At 41.9% G+C, this 20,791-nt stretch overlaps 2 protein-coding genes across 2 annotated transcripts; both read left to right on the forward strand.

Moving 5' to 3' along the window:
• The first annotated feature begins 3,171 nt into the window (after window positions 1-3,171).
• Taf7 (TATA-box binding protein associated factor 7) lies at window positions 3,172-5,626 on the forward strand. The gene is made up of 2 exons (XM_057788836.1): window positions 3,172-3,389; window positions 3,732-5,626. The coding sequence occupies exon 2, from the start codon at window positions 3,793-3,795 to the stop codon at window positions 4,816-4,818; it is 1,026 nt and encodes a 341-aa protein (XP_057644819.1). The 5' UTR covers window positions 3,172-3,389; window positions 3,732-3,792; the 3' UTR covers window positions 4,819-5,626.
• A 3,656-nt stretch (window positions 5,627-9,282) lies between these two features.
• On the forward strand, window positions 9,283-10,173 carry LOC130886517 (mitochondrial ornithine transporter 2-like). The gene has a single exon (XM_057788437.1). The coding sequence runs from the start codon at window positions 9,376-9,378 to the stop codon at window positions 10,171-10,173; it is 798 nt and encodes a 265-aa protein (XP_057644420.1). The 5' UTR covers window positions 9,283-9,375.
• Window positions 10,174-20,791: the final 10,618 nt, after the last annotated feature.

The raw sequence follows: 20,791 nt of genomic DNA on the forward strand, positions 1-20,791 counted from the left end.
TAGCCCTGACTATCTGGAACTCAAGCTGTAAAACAGACTGGCCTTGAATTCACAGAGGGCGACTGCCTTTGCCTCCCAAGTGTTGGGATTAAAGGTGTGAGCTACTACTGCCTGGAGTGTTTAGTCCCTGTACTGGGTAGTTTTGTGTGTTGACTTGACACAACCTACAGTGTCATCAGAGGAAGGAGCCTCAGCTGAGGAAATGCCTCCTTGAGGTCCAGCTGTAAGGCATTTTATCATTTAGTGATCACTGGGGGAGGGCCCGGAGGGCCCACCCATGGTGGCTGGTGCTATTCCTGGGCTGCTGGTCCTGGGTTCTATAGGAAGGTAGATTGAGCAAGCTAGAGAGAGTAAGCCAGTAAGCAGCTCCATTCCATGGCCTCTGCATCAGCTGTTTTGGGGATTCTGCCATGTTTTGAGTTCCCATCCTGACTTCCTTCATTGATGAACAGCAATAATAATGTGTAGGCCTGATAAATCCTTTCTCCCCCCAACATGCTTTTTTTTTTTTTTTAAAAAAAGATTTATTTATTATGTATACAGTATTCTGTCTCCATGTGTGACTGCAGGTCAGAAGAAGGCACCAGATCCTATTGCAGATGGTTGTAAGCCACCATGTGGTTTCTAGGAACTGAACTCAGGACCTCTGGAAAAGCAGCCTGTGTTCTTAACCCCTGAGCCATCTCTCTATACTTCCCCCCCCCCCACTTGCTCTTTAGTTGTGGTGTTTCGTCCCAGCAATAGAAACCCTAACTAAGACAGTCCCTTTGACAAGGTATCTAACATAAACAATTTAATGAAAGAAAAGACTTATTTTGCCTCCTGGTATCAGTGTCTTCAGTCACAGGCTTCCTGGCTCTATGTTTTTGGGCCTGATGAAGCACAGCCTAATGCTGGGAGAATATGAGACAGCAAAGGTGTCCAGCTCATAGTGGCCAAGAAGTGAATGAAGCTAGGATAAGAGATATGTCCCCAAGGTGTGTCCCAACTGTCCTTTGTTCTCCATCTGGACCCCACCACCTACTTTTCATCACATCTCAATAATGTCATATTATTCATCAGGGAATTAGCACATTGATTAGATCAGAATCCTCAGGATTCAATCACTCCCACAAAGCCCATCAACTGGCAACTGAAATATGGCAACTGAAATGGTTGGGGGAACACTTGATACTCAAACAAGACACACTGTCAGTAAACATCCCCACTTTATAATCAACACTGCACTTAACTAGGAAGGCACCATGCACTAAATGGCTTTATTGAATTTTAAGGTGACATAGAATAGTTTTTATCTTGTAAAGTTTTATAGGATTTATGCTACATTTTTCTTAAAATAGATCAACCATTTTATTCAATTAGCAATTGTATGTTCCTCCTATTTGTATTTTTTATTTATTCTTAGACAGGACCCATTATATAGTCCTGACTGGCTTGGAACTTGCTATGTAGATCAGACTGCCCTCCAACTCAAAGAGACTTACCTGCCTCTGCCTCGTGAGTGCTGGGATTAAAGGCGCTGACCACCAAGCCTGGCTCCTATTTTCTTATATTAGTCACTGGAATACAATGAACAAGACCAAGCTTTCTACCATGAAGTCAATTAAGTATATAAAAAATAAAGTGAATTTTGGAAATGCTGATTACAGTTAAAGAGGATAATTTTAATTTAAATATGGTAGTATTTTAGAAGACATTAATCACAATGACTTTGCAATGCCAAAGAGATCCAACTAAAGAAGGACAATGGATATCAAGAAAAGGAGACAGTCATGTATGATGGAACACTTCTTTGATCCTGGTGCTCAGGAGGCAGAGGCAGGTGGATTTGAACGTGGTTGAGGTCGACCAGGGATGAAAAAAAAACCCAATATGGGAACCATGTTTATTTATTTGAAAGACCTATACCATATGCTGATGCACACCTAACTCTCCATAGTACAAACAGTTCAAAGCAGAAAGACAGTAAAAAAAGTGAAATAAATTCTAAAATAATTTAAAAAAGTACTCGCCATTAAGAGCCAGGACATGTTGGGGACAGTGGCTGTTATTCCAGCATTTAGAAGACTGACAGGGGCAGAAGGAGCCTTAGAATTTCAAGGTTCCACTTAGGTAAGGCTTCAGAGACAATGTATTAAAAAAGATAAAAAGGCTTCCATATTACACTTCAATTTTAAGAAGCTCCCTGACCTTAGCACAACTGATTCCACGATAGACTTATCATTCAGGCCATAAAACGCAGCACAAAGACAGTACTACCCGCCAAAATGAAAACAGAGACCTAATTCATCCATGTCCATAGTTCTGGGAGCATCTTAAAAAATATACTAACCTTGGTTTTTGGCTTCTGTAGTTCCACTTCTGGCTAACTGATCTTGTTAACTGAAGCATATCAACTCATAGTTTTTGTGCTTAAAAGATCACACTAAGAAAGGCTTGAGGCTACTTTGGGATTCCAAACACCCAGTGTAGACACTGACCAGCTCCAGCTAATTCAGATTTTCTATTGGCTTAAACCCATGTCCAAGCAGTTGTCTCTGGATACTCCACAATCAGACCATTTGTGTTTCAGACGATTCTGTTCTAAATGAACCCGTGCCACCATATGGCTTTTGTTAACATTTATATCTACCAGATATCAGAAAGAATCACTCTTGGTCCTCTAGAGCACCACGAAATACAAATGAACCCAAAGGCTTAGTTCCCCTCGTCATCTTCATAATTAACACGATTATACATTTAGCATTATAGAGTGAACAGAAATATAGTCTCACTCTGCTGGTGTTGGTACTTTACAGTTAAGTTTGTGATTAATTCCCTTGTGGAGGAGGCAGACTGGGTACGCCCTGGGATACAAAGATGCTTTCTGCAAGGACGTCCTTATCTCCGATAATTCTTGTTAGACTAGAAACTATCCCGCCTCACAATTCCATGAAAATGCTGTCTTAGGGGCCCAACTTATGTCTTTCTCCTCGGACTCCTTAACTTTCATTTCCAAACCAAAGCTTTTCTGAAAACACTAACGTTAAAGGCGTATAGAGCAAACTCTCGCGAGAATATAACGTAACTGCGAGACTGCGCCTGTGCCTGCGCGCGCCGTGACGCTAGTACTTCCGGTGGAGCGGCGGGCCACGGGCGCCCGCGTCTACTTCCGGTTAGTGACGTAGCGCCTCTTCCGCGCTTGTTTTCTGCGTAGGTGGGTGGCGGACGGAGGCGGTGAGCTCCGGAGTCCGCTGCTGCGAGCGGCGGCCGGCGAGATTTCGCGCCGCGGGACCTGAGCCCTTTCGTTGGTGGCGCGCAGGTCGGTGTGCGGCGGCCGAAAGCGCGGAGAAACCGAAAGGCGGACGCGCCGCTCCCGGCCGCGGGAAGCTGTACTTCGCCCGCAGACTGTAAGTACCCGAGGCGAAGAGAGTTCGCTGCGCCTCGCTTTTTAAATGTTTTACTGCAGAGAATTTATGGATTGATTGGGATTGTCTGCCAGACTTAACGTCAGTGCCTAAAGCCCCCTCCTCAGGGCGCTTAGATGCTCCACTAGGAATTGCATCTAGTAGACGAGTGAATTTAACGGGGAAAAATGCCAGAGGGGGGAGGGTAGCATGTTTAGTGATAAGAATGGAGACTTAATTTAAATTAAGACAAAATAGATACTAGCTGGTGTTCCACTTAGTTGCTGTTGAACTCGCTAAGAATTTGAAATTATACTAACAACAGCCCCTTTTTAACTGTTGTAGGAGCTGAACTCTTTTAGTGCAGCAAGCATTTGTTGGAGGAGTAACTCCCAAGGAATTAAAGATGAGTAAGAGCAAAGACGATGCGCCTCATGAACTAGAGAGCCAGTTTATTTTACGATTGCCCCCAGAATATGCCTCAACTGTGAGGAGGGCGGTGCAGTCTGGACACGTCAACCTGAAGGACAGACTGACCATTGAGTTACACCCTGACGGGCGGCATGGAATTGTCAGGGTGGATCGAGTGCCCTTGGCCGCAAAATTGGTAGATTTGCCTTGTGTTATGGAAAGCTTAAAAACCATCGACAAAAAAACCTTTTACAAGACAGCAGATATCTGTCAGATGCTTGTATCCACAGTAGATGGTGACCTATACCCTCCTGTGGAGGAGCCCGTTGCCACCGCTGATCCCAAAGCAAGCAAGAAAAAAGATAAGGACAAAGAGAAAAAGTTTGTTTGGAACCATGGAATCACTCTACCTCTAAAAAATGTCAGAAAGAGAAGGTTCCGGAAGACAGCAAAGAAGAAGTATATTGAGTCTCCCGATGTGGAAAAAGAAGTGAAGCGGTTGCTGAGTACCGATGCTGAAGCTGTCAGCACTCGTTGGGAGATAATTGCTGAAGATGAAACAAAGGAGACTGAAAATCAAGGCCTCGATATCTCCTCTCCAGGAATGTCTGGCCACAGGCAGGGCCATGACTCACTAGAACACGATGAGCTTCGAGAGATATTCAATGACCTCAGCAGCAGCAGTGAAGATGAGGAAGATGTCAACATCATTGACACCGAGGAAGATCTGGAGAGGCAGCTACAAGACAAGCTCAATGAGTCAGATGAACAGCACCAAGAAAATGAAGGAACCAACCAGTTGGTTATGGGAATTCAGAAACAGATTGATAACATGAAAGGCAAGCTCCAGGAGACCCAAGACAGGGCAAAGCGCCAGGAGGATCTCATCATGAAAGTAGAAAACTTGGCTCTCAAGAACAGGTTTCAAGCTGTTCTGGATGAACTCAAACAAAAAGAAGACAGGGAGAAAGAGCAGCTTAGTTCTTTGCAGGAAGAACTAGAATCACTCCTAGAGAAGTGAGAATGTTGATTTCTGTTCTTTGACTGGTCAGCTTGAGAAAATTTTTATTTTCATAATAACGATCTCAGAATTATTCGCTATAGTGTTAGGAGTTTTGTTGAATTCTGTTGGTTATTTTTGGAACTATTACCGAGGTTTTCATTCTTTAGGAAGTAGGGTTACATGGGCAGGTGTAGGGAAGTTGTAAAATTAGTGAACAGTTGAACTTTAATCATTCACCATAGGACTTACATTTGTCTCTTTTCCAGAAGTTTTTATTTCTATTCTGTGGTGCTAAGATCAGTAAGAAGCTAGCCTATGGGCAGTGAAGTTATTTTTATTTTTTTAATGTATGTATACAGTAGCTATTTTATTAGCTACCCAGCAAGTTTCCATGTATAGAAATGTAAGTTTTTGCATAAGTTGTTTCTTGCACAATAAAAGCTACCAGTTTTTGCATTATAATGTTAATCTTTTTCTTCTATGAATAGTGAGAGTTGAGATAGATACATGGAGTTTAATGACTGAATGGTGTGGTTATGTTTTGTAGATAAAGACACATACTGTTCTTTTATGTTTTCAGGAAAAGGAATACACAGGTAAGGAAATGGAAAAATTCATCTTTGCATTCTATTAAAGGTCAGATCTACCTGGAGGTTTGAGAACACTGGGTCCAGAGCCATCTTAAACTATCGGCGTTTTTATTAAGCACTAAGGTTATCTGTGTAAAGTAGTGGGATCAGAAGAACAGTGGTTATCAGATAAACCATTGCACTTATTTGAATTAAAATTACATTCTTAACTATTGCTGATTTAATTGTTGCAGTTATTTAATAGGCTGATGCATGTTCATGTTATTTCATAGGTATTTCCCATTGTGAAAGCCTGTATCCTGGTCTGGTATTTTAAAAATTCATACACATAATTTTCAGTTTCTCTGAAGCATTTAATGGTTTCACAATTGAAAGGGGTATTTTTAGAAAAAAAAATCAGACTGATAAGGAGCATAGTTAAAATTAATTTGTGTCTGATTGGTTTGTAAGTTTCCATTTGAAAATACTTGCTTCATAAAATAAAGTTCACTTAAGTTTTCTATTTGTTAGGAAACATTAGTGGTAAAGTGTAGAAAAAACAATTATTTAGACTTCAAGTCTAGAATCAAATTTCTTAACATGTAAAAGGCTTCAGAAGGCAATTTCCCTCACATCTGATCATTTATCTTGTACCAAAATGTTCTCTCAAGCTCATGACCACAGTGCAACTTAAGAAAGATTTCCTTAAATATGTTTTTCTTTTTTCTTTCTTTTTCTTATTTTATTTTATTTTGGGGGGGACAGTGTTTTTCTGTGTAGCCCTGGCTGTACTAGAACTAACTCTGTAGATCAGACTGGCCTCAAACTCACAGAGAGTCGTCTGCCTCTGCCTCCCAAAGGATGGATTTAAAGGTGGGTGCCATAGAGTATTTCTTAAGGTCAGAAACTGTTTCTTAACAAAGTGGCAGTTGAAAATTTCTAAGTATATCTAAGAATTGACCCTGGAGAAAATAGAGTATTTGGTCAGTTTGTACTAAGATCTGGATGCAGGTGATGCCTGGATTGGTCTTTGAAGGGAAGGATGCCAAATGCACATTTATTAACAGAATATCCCACTGGTCTGGTCCTGGTTCAGTTATTAGCTCAACTTGGATTCTCAAATCTATAGTTTCAGTCTGATATGAAATTCAGATCTAATATATTCAGCTGTGTCCTGTAAATACTTGGAAGCAGCCCCCTGGCAAGCAAGCCAAGTATGTATGTTCAAAATGGAAGTCACCCAGCCCCATTCATTGGGAACTTGCCCTTCTGTTGTACTGCCAGCTGTCTCAGCTGCTGAATCCAAAACTAGGAGGCTCAACAGCTCGACGTCAAGGCACACCTGTGTTTGTATCAGATCAGTTATTTTGTGTGATTTTTTTTTTTCGGAGGGGGCACATAATTTGAGCTAAATCTGTTTGCTTCAATTTTCTTACCTCTGAAATGGAGGTGATAGTGTTACCAGGCTCACAGGACGATTGGTTTAGTGACTTAAATCATATGGCAGACTGACTTAGAGCAGCGAACAGTGAACAAAGAAATGTTCCCATTCACTGGACTGGATCATAAATAGGCGTTGAACAGTCTTTAGGATTAAAGAGGGATTGAAATGATAGCAGAACAAAGTTTACAAAGAAACACTTTTTTTTTTTTTTGACTCACTGTGTAGCTCACCCTGACCTTGAACTCCAGTCAGTCCAGTGCTGTGATTACAGGCTTAGGAAACAGCTGTTTTAATTAGGGTTTGCTTCAGAGTCAACAAAGGATGTAAATCAAAGCTTATAATTTGGAAAGTTTGCTTCAAATATCTGCAACAAAAGCTGACTCGACTTATTCCTGTAGCTTTATTGTTTCTGGGCATCTTTGTATTAATATTAAAATATGGCATAATGAATCATTATCTGTCACAAACATTTTAAAAGAAAGACTTAGCTGAAGATTAGGATCCAAAAAAATCCTGCTTTATTGTGAAAGATTTACATTTCTCATGTGTCTTTTGGCTAAGAAGTGTGGTATACAGATGAACATTTTTTAGGGTTTCTGGGTTCATGAACAAGGTGTGCTTTTTTCCTGGGTGTGTGTGCATGCATGTGCTCTGGGCCTTGGAAATACTAAACAATTGCTTTATCACCAAGCTGCATACAGATCTTACCCCATGAACAAATTTTGAAGACATTCAAAAGAAATAATGCTTTAAGATACTAAGGAAGATTCCCTATGAACAAGTCATTTAGAGGTTCAACAAAAAAGCACCCTTTCTTACCAACTTCCTAGAATGATTTACATTAATGTTTTAAGATGTAGTATCCCATGCCTTTATTTGATTTGTACACAGCAGATTACATTTATGTTTTTTAATGCAAAAATTATGGTTTGTTATATAAATCCTTTAGAAACTTGTCTGAAAATATGAGTAACCTTACCAATATGTGAATCAGTATCTTTTACAATAGAATTTTTTCCTAATGTTATCCACTACTGATGGTTACTAGCCATGAAGTCTGTGCTCAGGGCTATTGATACCCAAGATTCCTATCCTGTGAAGCCAAGTACCATCCCCCATCTCACAGAGAATAGAAAGTTTATTTTTCTGTATAAATTGAACCAATGAAGGCCACATCTCAAAACAGACACATTAAGTGTGAATGAGGTGAACGGCTGAAGAGGAAATTTGTGTGCCAGCCTGTATGTATTTACTACAGGGGTCCTGTGAAATCAGCATTTAGGTATAGATACACATTCGGAGATTAGAGGGTTAGGAGCTGCAGAGATGGCTCATGGTTAAGAGTCCCTAGGTCTTGCAGGGACCCAGGTTGGGTTCTCAGCACCCATGTGGTGGCTTTCAACCACTTTAAGTCCAGTTCCAGGGGATCCAACCCTCTTCTGACCTCCATGGGCGCTAGGCACTCCGTGATGCACGTATGTGCAGGCAAAACGTTCATAAAATAAACCGACCGACCGAATAAAAACCCCTAACTCTTACCATGCGTAGTCTGATTTTTGATGCCTCACTGTTTTGGTTTTTGAAACAGGTTCCCTATGCTCTTTTGGACCTGGCCCTGTACACCAGGCTGGCCTTGAACTCAGAACTGCCCATCTCTATCAGCGATTAAAGCTTCACTTTTAAATATAGTCCAGGAAAGCTAAATGAAAAACTTCAGCATACAGTCTGGCCCCAGATTTGGTTTCACCCCCAAAGTAGCTTGTCTGCATGTCTCAGATTCCTGTCTCTCCTGCCGCCAGAGAAGAGAGAGGAGCATTTGGCTAGAGGTGTTTTGTGGATTTGAGAGTAACAGTTTCCAAGTATTTCATCTCTCTCTTCATTTTGGGGGCAGATTGTGCAGTGTCCCTGACTGACTTCAACCTCCCAAAGCCTGCCTCCGCTTCCTGAATGCTGGAGTTAAAAGGCACGGCACCCCACTCATGACCTGTCCTCTGTATCATAAAACCTTTTCCTTAGGTTGTGCCCTTTAAATCCAGTCTAGATCAACTGAGAGCACCCACTGGTGTCATTTTGTGTGGTAAGAAACCAGAAATCTGGCCGCCAAAGGGGGAGCATTCTTCCATCCTCAGCTTTCTGTGGTACTACTGAGGATGTAACAGCCGCGGCCCACCCAGCTAGGCACATGCTCTACCACTGACCTACACCCCCAGCTCCAGTAAAGCCTTTCCTTGTACGTATGAATTTATGGCCCCCTGCTGCCCACGGGGACAGTGGGGCACTCGTGCATGCGCGTGGAGGGGGGTTATTCCCAAGCGGCTGGGGAGTGCGGCGGCCCAAGACTTTGGGTTGAGCGGCCTTGGCTGGGAGACAGACACAGGGCCCACAGCACAGCGGCCGGCCGTGGTAGCCCACGGAAACTTGCCTACCGACGACACCCATGAGGGGGTGGACGAACATGAAGTCCACCCTGCCGTCCAAGCCACCATAGACCTCACCGCGGGTGCCGTTGGCGGCGCAGCCTGTGTGCTGACGGGGCAGCCCTTTGACACCATAAAAGTGAAGATGCAGACATTCCCAAACCTGTACAAGGGCCTCACCGACTGCTTCCTGAAGACCTATCACCAAGTAGGATTCCCGGGCTTATACAGGGGAACCAGTCCTGCACTGCTAGCCTACGTCGCCCAGAGCTCTGTACTGTTCATGTGCTATGGCTTCTGCCAACAGTTTGTTAGGAAAGTAGCCAGAGTAGACCAGAACGCAGAGCTGAATGACTTCCAGACTGCCACTGCTGGGTCACTGGCCTCCGCATTCGCTGCGCTGGCCCTCTGTCCCACTGAGCTCGTGAAGTGCCGGCTGCAGACCATGTATGAAATGAAGATGTCAGGGAAGATAGTGAAAAGTCATGACACAATTTGGTCCATGGTTAAGAGTATCTTCATGAAGGAAGGTCTCTTTGGCTTCTATCGTGGACTCCCCACCACTCTAGCTCAGGAGATACCTGGCTATTTCTTCTTCTTTGGGGGATATGAACTTGGTCGATCATTTTTTGCGTCAGGGAGACCAAAGGATGAACTAGGCCCTGTCCCTTTGATGTTAAGTGGAGGCTTTGCTGGGATCTGCCTCTGGCTTATTATATTCCCAGTGGACTGTATTAAATCCAGAATCCAGGTTCTTTCTATGTCTGGGCAGCCAGCAGGATTAATCCGAACCTTTGTTAGTGTTGTGAGGAATGAAGGAATATTAACCTTGTATTCTGGAATGAAGGCCACTATGATTCGAGCCATCCCTTCTAATGCTGCTCTGTTTTTGGCCTATGAGTACAGCAGGAAAGGGATGATGAGCATGGTGGAAGAAAACTGAAGTGTCCTGGCGAACCCTTCTCTGAGAACTTGAGTGTGAGGACCGCAGCTCTAGATATCAAAGAGTTCAAGACCAGCATGGAGTTATCTTTGGGAATTTTGTCTTCCCTTCCTCCAAATCTCAAACTTTGAAGAAATCTTTATATCATATGTTTTTTTTTTTTCTCACAATCATACTGAAATAGAAAAATCACTGCTTTTGCTGGTTGTGGAATCTATAGGATGAACCCCAAGACCCTATGTACTTAATCTTAAAGGTTATCAGGGCCGCTTCATAAACCTGTGTATGCCTCTTGAATGGTTATGTGTTGTGAGTGATTAGTCTCACGTATCATCAAAACATCTAGAGTTGATCATGTTTCATGGATATAGGTATTGCCTAATCTACTCAAGATGTGGGTTGTAGTTTAAAGTCTGTTTAATGTGCACAATACTAGGCTGTTAAAGTTTTTAAAGACTTTGTGTGACAACCAAAACATTCATGTTGATTTCCAAGAAGTGAATGTACCTGTGGAACAATAGCCTGGCTTCCACATTCTTGAGTAAAATTTCCAAGTAGGCATCCTGGATTTTCTGCCCTATTCTCAAATAGTTTGGTTCATTTTCAAAGTATAGTTATATTTACACTGCAATAGTATTGTTAGGTGGGGCCTTGCATACCAGGCCTTTGAGAAGTGATGCGGCCTTTACCTGCACTCATTTCCTTTCTCCTCTTCCAAAGAAGCCAGGCTTTAGATTGAGGAAAGAGATAAAGGCATGGGGCTATGATACTGTGCTTTGGTGATCCATGTAGACCAACAGTTTTCAACCTATGGGTCACTTTACCCTGTGGGGGGGCTAACAACTCTTTCACAGGGGTTGCATATCAGATATTTGCATTGCAATTCATAATAGTAGCAAAATTACAGTTAGGAAGTAGCAGCAAAAATAATTTTATGGTTGGGCTCACCATGACATGAGGAACTGTATTAAAGGGTTGCAGCATTAGGAAGGTTGAGAACCACTGATATAGATGAAGAGCGGGTCCTGGCCTGGGGAGGAGTTCACAGTGTTGTGCTGGCTCACTGAGGGCTGTTGTCTCACTTGAGGTCACTCACGGGTCTCTGTACACTGTCCATTCTTCAGGAAACAGGACAGAAGCCAAGAAAAGGTTTTGTTCTGTTTGGCGTCAGAGACCCAATGGGGATGTTATCTCCTAGGCAGGACCAGCGTGCACTTTGTGCTGTCAGTTCCACAGTAGACGATGTGAAAAGAGGTGACTCACTCTTGAAGGTCACCTGGGATCCATAACTGCTGTAATTGCAGTGTCACAGCTTTCTAAATTTGGTGGTGGTGGTCAGTGAACTTTAGTGACTGGATGCCACAAGATAACAATGAACCGTAAGAAAAGCAATTTTACTAAAGTACACACATGCATTTAATTTCAGGCACAAGAAAACACCCAAATATATCAAAATAAGATGAAAGCACCCCCCCCCCCGCCCAATCATGATTCAACTTACCCCAATAGACTTGGAATTAAGCAGCATTCATAGGCCATATGATTTTGGAAAGCCATTTTTTTTTTTTTTTTTTTTTTTGGTTTTGGTTTTTTGAGACAGGATTTCTCTGTGTAGCCCTGGCTGTCCTGGAACTTACTTGTAGACCAGGCTATTCTCAAACTCAGAGATCTGCCTGCCTCTGTTGCTCAGTGTCAGGATTAAAGGCATGTACCACCACTACCTGGCTGAGAAAGCCGTTCTTAATGCCATTAAGTACATCTTTCTGTGTTGCTTCAAGTCCAACAGGGTCTTTCCAATAACAGGTGTTAAATACCTATCAAACTGAAAGAAGGTGAGGTACCAGTCTTAATAGTTTGGTCTATGTGTTTCCTGTGCCAGGCCTAATTTCCTTCCTAAAACCCATTAAGCATCTATAGTAACTCCAAACTCTAGTTCCAGAAACAAGATCCAGGGAAACGAGACACTGACAAATAACGACCACTGGGGAAAATTGACAAAAGTTTTGCTCAATATTAGGCCTAGTCTGCTTAGGACTTATGGTTATTTTTCTATTATTTGCTTCTTGAAACCATTTGTTAATTTACTTTAAGCTGTTTCTGTGTTTCAGTTACACACACCATACTTGAGTAGCCCATACCCACCGAGCAGTGCCTCATCTGAGTAGGCCTGCTTTAAAGCAGGGTAGTAAATGGGACTGACTTCTGGCACGAGTAGACTTTTTTAGTCTATGTAGTCCCCCAGCATAGCATCCATGAGCTAGCCTGGTAGCTCTGCTTTCAGCAAACTTGCTTCTCACATGCTATCCATTAAAAGTTTAAATGCCTTTAATGTAAGTCATACAAGACAAGCAAGAATGAATGGGAGTAGAAGGAAAATAGGCTTAAGAGAAAGTTTTCCAATTTAATTTTATAACCCTTGGTTTAACATTTGGGGACATATTTTATCATTTCAGATCTCTAGGTTAGACATAAGTAAGATATGAGCAGAGGAAGCGGTTGGGGACAAGCTCTATTGTCTAATTTTAGATCTGGGGCAACAGAACACCTGAGCCAACAAGCAGTTATGAAACCAGGTCCTGAGATCTCGTGACCAGGTCAGGATATTATGGGAAATCCTTCAGTTAATTTGCATGGAACCAGACAAATTTCCTGCCAATCAAAAGGAAGAAGGTGATGTGACCAGGTGACATAGAAAAAGATAAAATACCACAACCTGAGATCCTCTTCACAGACGCTCCTCTCATATCTGTGAAAGCAAGTATTTAATCTAATAAACGCTATTCTCATGAGCTTGGCTTGTTGCAATGCCAGTGAGAATATAAGAACTAGAGAGACTCTTGTAATGGGACTCAGATCTGCTGGAATCGTGAGGTGTTGTGCGATAATTTTTTGTACACTGTGAAGCTATGTCTTTCCAAGATGCCCTCTGACTGCTTTAAGAAAGAGCTAGGTGGCCAATAGCCAGGAAGGAAGAGGTTAGGTGGGGCAGAGAGAGAAGGAAAGGAGGAAAATCTAAGAGTGAGAGAGACATCAGAGGACACAGAGACAAAACAGGAGGTACAAGATGGAAAAGAGGTAAGAAGCCATAGGGCAAAATGTAGGTTAATATGAATGGGTTAATTTAAGTTATAAGAGCTAGTGGGACAAGCCTAAGCTAGAGGGCAGGCTTTCATAAGTCTCCATGCCATTTTTTTTTTTTTTTTTTTTTTTTTTGTGAGCTGGTGACACAGAAACCTACCTGTTTACAGTAAGGTAACATTGTCCTTCTCTCCCATGAGTAGAGGCTGACTCTTGACCTCCTCAGATGCCACTCTGCTTTGCATTAATGGGAAAATATATCTTGCTTTTCTTTTCCTTATTTCCCCTACTTTCCCTAGGGTGCTTCCCTTCAGGATGAAAGCATCAAGCTTTTTTACAGGCACCTCAGTGTAAACTCCCTTCCTTCCTGGGCCAAGGACATGATGACCAAGGGGAAGGGAGTTTGACAGCTTTTAGTCTAGAGAACCATCTCTTGACTTTAACAACTTTTCTCCATTCTCTCTTCCTTTTTTCACTTTCTATAATTTTGTCAGTCTCCCTTTCATTTCCAAGGGAAGTTTGGATCTAAAATGTAACAGGAACAACATCTCTACCATCTGTGCCATTCCTCAATGCCTGTGGGTACTTCCCACTTCACATTTTCTTCCTTGTCTGCCCTAGAATGGACCCTCAGATGCCAATGCCCAGAATGTTTTCTTTCACATTTCCTCTGTCTCTCCCATTATTTGACTATTTCATATAGGTGATTTTCATATATATATATATATATATATATATATATATATATATATACACACACACACACACACACACACACACATAAAACAGCTCCTACTGTATTAGGTTTCCATACCCCTCAAATGGCCCTTAATTTTAACTGTCTCTCCCAATATTTCCTCCTTCATCCTCCTTTCCTCTTCCCTTCCTCACTTGACCCTTCTGTTCCAGTCCCGCACCCACTCCTAACTATTCAATTTCCCTTTTCTTTCTTTTTCTTTTTTTTTTTGGGGGGGGGGGTTTCAAGACAGAGTTTCTCTGTAGCTTTGGTTTGGTGCCAGTCCCGGAACTAGCTCTTGTAGACCAGGCTGGCCTCGAACTCCCAGAGATCCGCCTGCCTCTGCCTGCCGAGTGCTGGGATTAGAGGTGTGCACCACCACCGCCCAGCCTCAATTTCCCTTTTCTAACAAGATCTAGACCCTTACGCTCCACCTACATTCTGTGGTTCTAAGGATTGTAGGTTGGTTATCATTGACTTACCAGCAATTACCCACAAACAAGCAAATACATGCCATATTTGTCTTTCTGGGTCTGGGATACCTTATTCAGGATGAAAGTTTTTCTAGTTCCATCCATATACCTGTGAATTTCATGATCTCATTCTTTTTTAATGGCCGAGTAATGCTCCATTGTGTCAATATACCACACTTTCTTTATGCATTCTTCTGTTGAGGGACTTCTAGGTTGTTTCTGATTTCAGGCTATTATGAATAGAGCAGCAATGAACATTGTGCTCTTGCAAATGAATACAAGTACCTCTTTCAAACTGTATACAAGAAAACATCAAGAATACCACCAGTTGGCAAGCAGGTGAGAGACCTGCCCCCAGGCTACATGACCACCCTTGCTACCCACTGGTCTCTCTCCATCCAAGATCCACTCTTGCTCAACCTGAACATCCTGCTCATGGCCAGCCGTCCCTTGAATCCCCAGTAGACTACACAGGCTCGAAGAACAGGTGAGTGATTGACCTCACAGCCAAACTGTCCCAAAGTCCAGACACATCCTGTGCCCTTTCCCCTCCCATCCCAGCACCAGCAAGGCAGCTGGGCCCTGCCCCCAAGTCTGGTGGAACTCCACTTCTCTGATGCAGCTGCCCTCCCCTCAACCAGCACTTGTGCCGCTGACCACCCCAGCTGACCACCCCAGCTGGGTATGGGGTTTTGTGGGATGTGGTTTCTTGAAAACCAGGTAGGTAAGGATTTGGCAGTGACAAACAAATGCAGAGGCAGTTTGAATCTGAGTGCATTTTGCAGCTCTCAAACAAGGGTTTTTATACAAGAAGAACAGGCATTACAATTCTTAAAAGATGTGTTCAGTGAAGCAGTTACAAAGAACAATTATCATAATCACCTGTGACAAGAAAATCAATCAGGTATTACATTTCCTAGATGGTGGGTTTAAAGAATCAATTACAAACGGAACAAATACCATCATAATCACTAAACAGAACAATACGAAAAAAAAATCACTTATAGTTAATGGATGACTCCAAGGTCCAGATGAAGTTAATAAATTTTATGTGCAATCCTTAACTAACATATAGCATTTTGTCTTATTAAAAACCCTCAAAGTTCAATTTAAAACTATACTTAAGCAATGCTTTCTATACCACAATGTCAAAGCCAGCCTCATCTACACACGTACAGCCACACAAATTCATATATTGTTGGGAGGATTTTATCAAAGTATTATTTTGTAATTATGTAAATAATTATGAAGCAAAGAAGCAAAGAAGAGGTCATGGCCAGTAACCCCATTTCAAGGGGGTGGCTTCTTCTCAGCCCAGGCTATCAGGAACATCTCGTAAATATTAAAAGGAAATAGAAGCAGACAGACTGCCATGAGAACTACGGCTCCATAATGTCTCTCCGGCTAGAGAGTTCCACAACCGGTTCCAGGAGACCTCCTCCCTTTGGAGTCTAACGCCTCAGTCTGTGGAACTTGTCACACAGAATCTCCTGGGGTTGGTGTGGCACACTTGAGAGACTTGCCTCCAGACTGCAACATCAATCCTCACCCACCCATTGGACTCTGGCTCTCCAAGACTTTCTCCTCTACCCAACCATACATACCTTAACATCCCTCCTCCCTGTGGCCAGCACTCCAGTGCAACTATAGCAGACTACATAGGCACAAGCACAACCCACCCTAGTCGGAAGAACAGAGGAGTAAACACCAGTGTAATAACATATTCAATAGATGGGTGGTGGTGTTCCACATCTTTAATCCCAGGACTTGGGAGGCAGACAGAGGTGGATCTCAGTGAGTTTGAGGCCAGCCTGGTCTACAGGGGGAGATCCAGGTCAGGAAACAAAGCTACAGAGAAACCTTGTTTCTAATCCTCCCCAAAAAAAAAAGAAAAAGAAAAGAATACATCCAACAACTGAAAGAGCAAGATGGCACCACCAGAACCCAGTGATCTTACAACGGCAAGACCTGAACATTCCTATGCAGTTGCATGAAAATGAGAAGATGACTTTAAAATAACTTTATGAAGATCATAGAGGCCCTTAAAGAGGAAATGAAAAGTTCTCTTAAAGAAATTGAGAAAAAGACAAACAAAAACTTGGAAGAAATCAATAAATTCCATAAAGAAAGCCAAGTTAAAAAAACCAAACAGGTGAAAGAAATGGTTTAAGACTTGAAAATTAAAATAGAAACAATAAAGAAAACACAAATAGATTCATCAGTCAAAGAAAATGTTAAATCCTATAAATTCCTAACACAAAACATCCAGGAAATCTGGGACTCATGAAAAGACCAAATCTACGAATAATAGGGATAGAAAAAGGAGAACAATCCCAGCTCGAAGGCACAGAAAACACATTCAACAAAATCATAGAAGAAAACTTTCCCAACCTAAAGAAGGACATTATAAAGGTATAAGAAGCTTATAGAACACCATATAGGCCTCTAGACTTCAGGGGAACTCTGAAACCCAGACTGCAACTAACTGCACAGAGAAGACCAAAAGGTGAGTGACCACCCACCTGGCGGGACACCCCACTCTAGGCTCTTCACACTGGGGGTAAAACCCAATGCCCCTCCCCCACCTGCTTCAGCTTCTCTAGCCAGCCAGCAGGCAAGTTTCCTGCAGGTAGTCTGCTCCAACACCCCCACCCCATCAATCTGACACTGTAAGCTACAGGTCCCACTCAGCTGACCCCAAACACTCCTACCCCCACAACCTCGGAGGAACTCTGAAACATAGGCTGCAACTACAGAGAGAGGACCAAGGGGTGAGTAACCACCAACTCAGTGGGGCACCCCACTCTCTAGGCCCTCCATACCGGGACGAAACCTTGGGCTCCTCCCCCACCTGCCTCAGCTTCTGTAGCCAGCCATCAGGCAAGCCTCCTGCAAGTAGGTTACCCCAACACCCCACCTCACCTATTGGACCCTGTAGGCTACAAGTCCCATTTCACCCCAAACCCTCCTCTCTCCTGTGACCTTAGAGGAACTCTGAAGCACAGGCTGTAACTACACAGAGCAGACCAAGAGAGGAACTCTGAAGCACATGCTGTGACTACAGAGTGCACCGAGAGAGTGAATCAAGAGAGCAGACCAAGAGAGACCTCAGTGACTCCCCAAGACACAGACAGTGACAGTACAGAGCAGACCAAGAACAGTTCCCAAAGACACAGACAGCCACTGCAAAGATTGGACCAAGAGGCAAAGACAGTGTCACCATCAATTGGAAGACGAGATGGGTAGGTGCCAATGCATGGATTCATTCAACAACCTAAAAAGCAATATGGTAACACTAGAACCCAGTGGTCATACAACAGGAAGACTTGATCATCCTAACCCAAAAGAAGCAGAAGAAAAATATTTTAAACATAAAGATGATGGTGACGTTTAAAGAGGAAATAAAAAATTCCATTAAAGAAACTAAAGAAAAGACAAACAAAAAATAGGAAGAAATCAATAAATCTCCTAAAGAAATCCAAGAAAACCAAGAAAAAACAAACAGGTGAAGCAAAAAGTTCAAGACTTGAAGTCTGAAATAGAGGAAATAAAGAAAACACAAACCAAGGGAATTCTGGATATGGAAAATTTGGGTAAATGAATGGGAAATACAGAGGCAAGCATAACTATTAGAATACAAGAGATGGAAGAGAATCTCAGGTGTTGAAGATATTGTAGAGGAAATAGATTCATCGGTCAAAGAGAACGTTAAGTCCAACAAATTCTTGACACAAAACATCCAGTAAATCTGGGACACCATGAAAAGACCAAATCTAAGAATGGGGATAGACGAAGGTGAAGAATTCCAGCTCAAAGGCACAGAAAATATATGCAACAAAATCATAGAAGAAAACTTTACCACCTAAAGAAGGATGTTCCTATGAAGGTATAAGAATCTTACAGAACACCAGCTACACTAGATCAAAAAAAAAAAAAAACCTAAAACCAAAAACGTCCCCTTGCCATATAATAATCAAAATGCAAAACATACAGAATAAAGAAAAAGTATTAAGAGCTGCAAAGGAAAAAGGTCAAGTAACATATACCCCTACCAGAATTACACCTGACTTCTTAATGGAAACCACAAAAGTCAGAAGGTCCTGGACAGATGTGCTGCAGACACTAAGAGACCACAAATGCAAGTCCAGACTCCTATACCCAGTAAAGTTTTCAATCACTATCAGTGGAGAAGACAAGATATTCCATAATAAAACCAGATTTAAACAAAAACTTATCCACAAATCCAGCCATACAGAAAGTACTGGAAGAAAAACTTTAACTCAAGGAAGCTAACTGCACCCACAAAACACAGGCAACAGATAACCTTACACCAGCAAACCCCAAAGAAGGGAAGCAAATAAACACTATTACAGAAAAATAGTAGGAATTAGCAATCACTGGCCATTAACATCTCTTATTTTCAATGGCCTCAATTCACCTATAAAAAACATAGGCTAAGAAAATGGATATGGAAGCAGGATCCATCCTTCTGCTGTATACAAGAAACACACCTAAACCTCAAAGACAGACATTAACTCAGAGTAAAGTGTTGGGAAAAGATTTTCCAATCAAATGGACCTAAGAAACAAGTGGGTGTAGCTATCCTAAAATCTAACAAAATAGACTTAAAAATAAAATCAATCAGAAAAGATGGAGAAGGACACTTTATACTAATCACAGGAACAATTAAATTAAGTCTCAATCCTGAATATCTATGCCCCAAATACAAGAGAAATCACATACGTAAAAGAAACATTACCAAAGCTTAAATCGCACATCAAACCCCATACACTAATAGTAGGAGACTTCAACACCCCACTCTCTCCAATAGAAAGGTCAACAAGACAGAAACTTAACAATAAATAAGAGAACAAACAGATGTCATGACTTAAATGGACTTAACAGACATCTACAGAGCATTCCACCCAAACACAAAAGAATATACCTTTTTCTCAGTACCTCATGGAACTGTCTCTAAAACTGACTACATACTCAGTGACAAAAAAAAAAAAAAACCCTCAACAGATACAAAAAAAAAAAATAGGAATAACCCCCTGTATCTTATCAGATCACCATGGTTTAAAGTTAGAATTTAACAACAACACTAATTTCAGAAAGCCTACAAACTCACGGAAATTGTGCAGTGTTCAATTGAACCACCCCTGGCTCAAGGAAGAAATAAAGAAATTAGAAGAGACTTCCTAGAATCCAATGAAAATGAAGTCACAATGTACCCAAACCTATGGGACACTGTGAAAGCAGTGCTAAGAGGAAAGTTCATAGCACTAATGCCTACATAGAGAAAGCAGAGAAATCTCACACTAGCGACATAACAATACACCTGAAATCTCTAGAACAAAAAGAGACTCATCCAGGAGGAGTAGATGACAGGAAATAATCAAATTGAGGGCTAAAATCAATAAAATAGAAATAAAAAAGTACAAAGAATCAATGAAACGAAGAACATGGGTCAGTGTCAGTTATGGCATGAGCATTAGAATCTTGACATTGCAGATGTCTGTCACCCTGACGACTAAAGAATCCTTAGATTTCAGTAGTTAATCTGCTAACTGCTGTAGCCATCTTTGGTGTTTAGTACCAAGGAACACAGAAAAAATTTCAAGTCTACTGAAAGGCTTCCCATTTCAGACTCCACGGTGAAGGTATGTTTTAATTAATTTATTTATTATGTATACAATGTTCTGTCTGTGTGTATGTCTGCAGGCCAGAAGAGGGCGCCAGACCTCATTACAAATGGTTGTGAGCCACCATATGGTTGCTGGGAATTGAACTCAGGACCTTTGGAAGAGCAGGCTATGCTCTTAACCGCTGAGCCATTTCTCCAGCGAAGGTATGTTTTAAAAATTGGTTTTGATTCTCATGATAGAGGAATGGTATCAGGACGTGTTCTCTTTTGCTTCCTCTAGATCATGTGAAATAATTCTTAGCCTCAAGAAAAGCTGTTTACGTTAGCAACTGTCAGTGACAGTCCCCTAAAGAAATAAGGATGTAGTGTCAGAAGAGGTACACAGGATCACACAGGATAATGGTGTCTGTAAACTGTCTATGTGTTACTTTCATTGGTTAATAAAGAAATTGCCTTGGCCTGTTGATAGGGCAGAACTTATGTAGGCAGGGAAGACAGAACTGAATTCTGGGAGGATGAAAGCATAGTTAGGAAGAAGCTGCAGGAGACAGATGCTGGGAATTATACCTGGTAAGCCACTGCCACGTGGCAATATACAGATTAATAGAAATGGGTTAAATTAATATAAGAGTTACCCAATAAGAAGCTAGAGCTAATGGGCCAAGCAGTGATTTAATTAATACA

The sequence above is a fragment of the Chionomys nivalis genome, chromosome 14 (assembly GCF_950005125.1).
Source record: "Chionomys nivalis chromosome 14, mChiNiv1.1, whole genome shotgun sequence".
Lineage (NCBI taxonomy): Eukaryota > Metazoa > Chordata > Mammalia > Rodentia > Cricetidae > Chionomys > Chionomys nivalis.

Coding starts and splice junctions, on each gene's coding strand:
- Taf7 (XM_057788836.1), top strand. CDS start 3,793: ATGAGTAAGAGCAAAGACGATGCGCCTCATGAACTAGAGAGCCAGTTT.
- LOC130886517 (XM_057788437.1), top strand. CDS start 9,376: ATGCAGACATTCCCAAACCTGTACAAGGGCCTCACCGACTGCTTCCTG.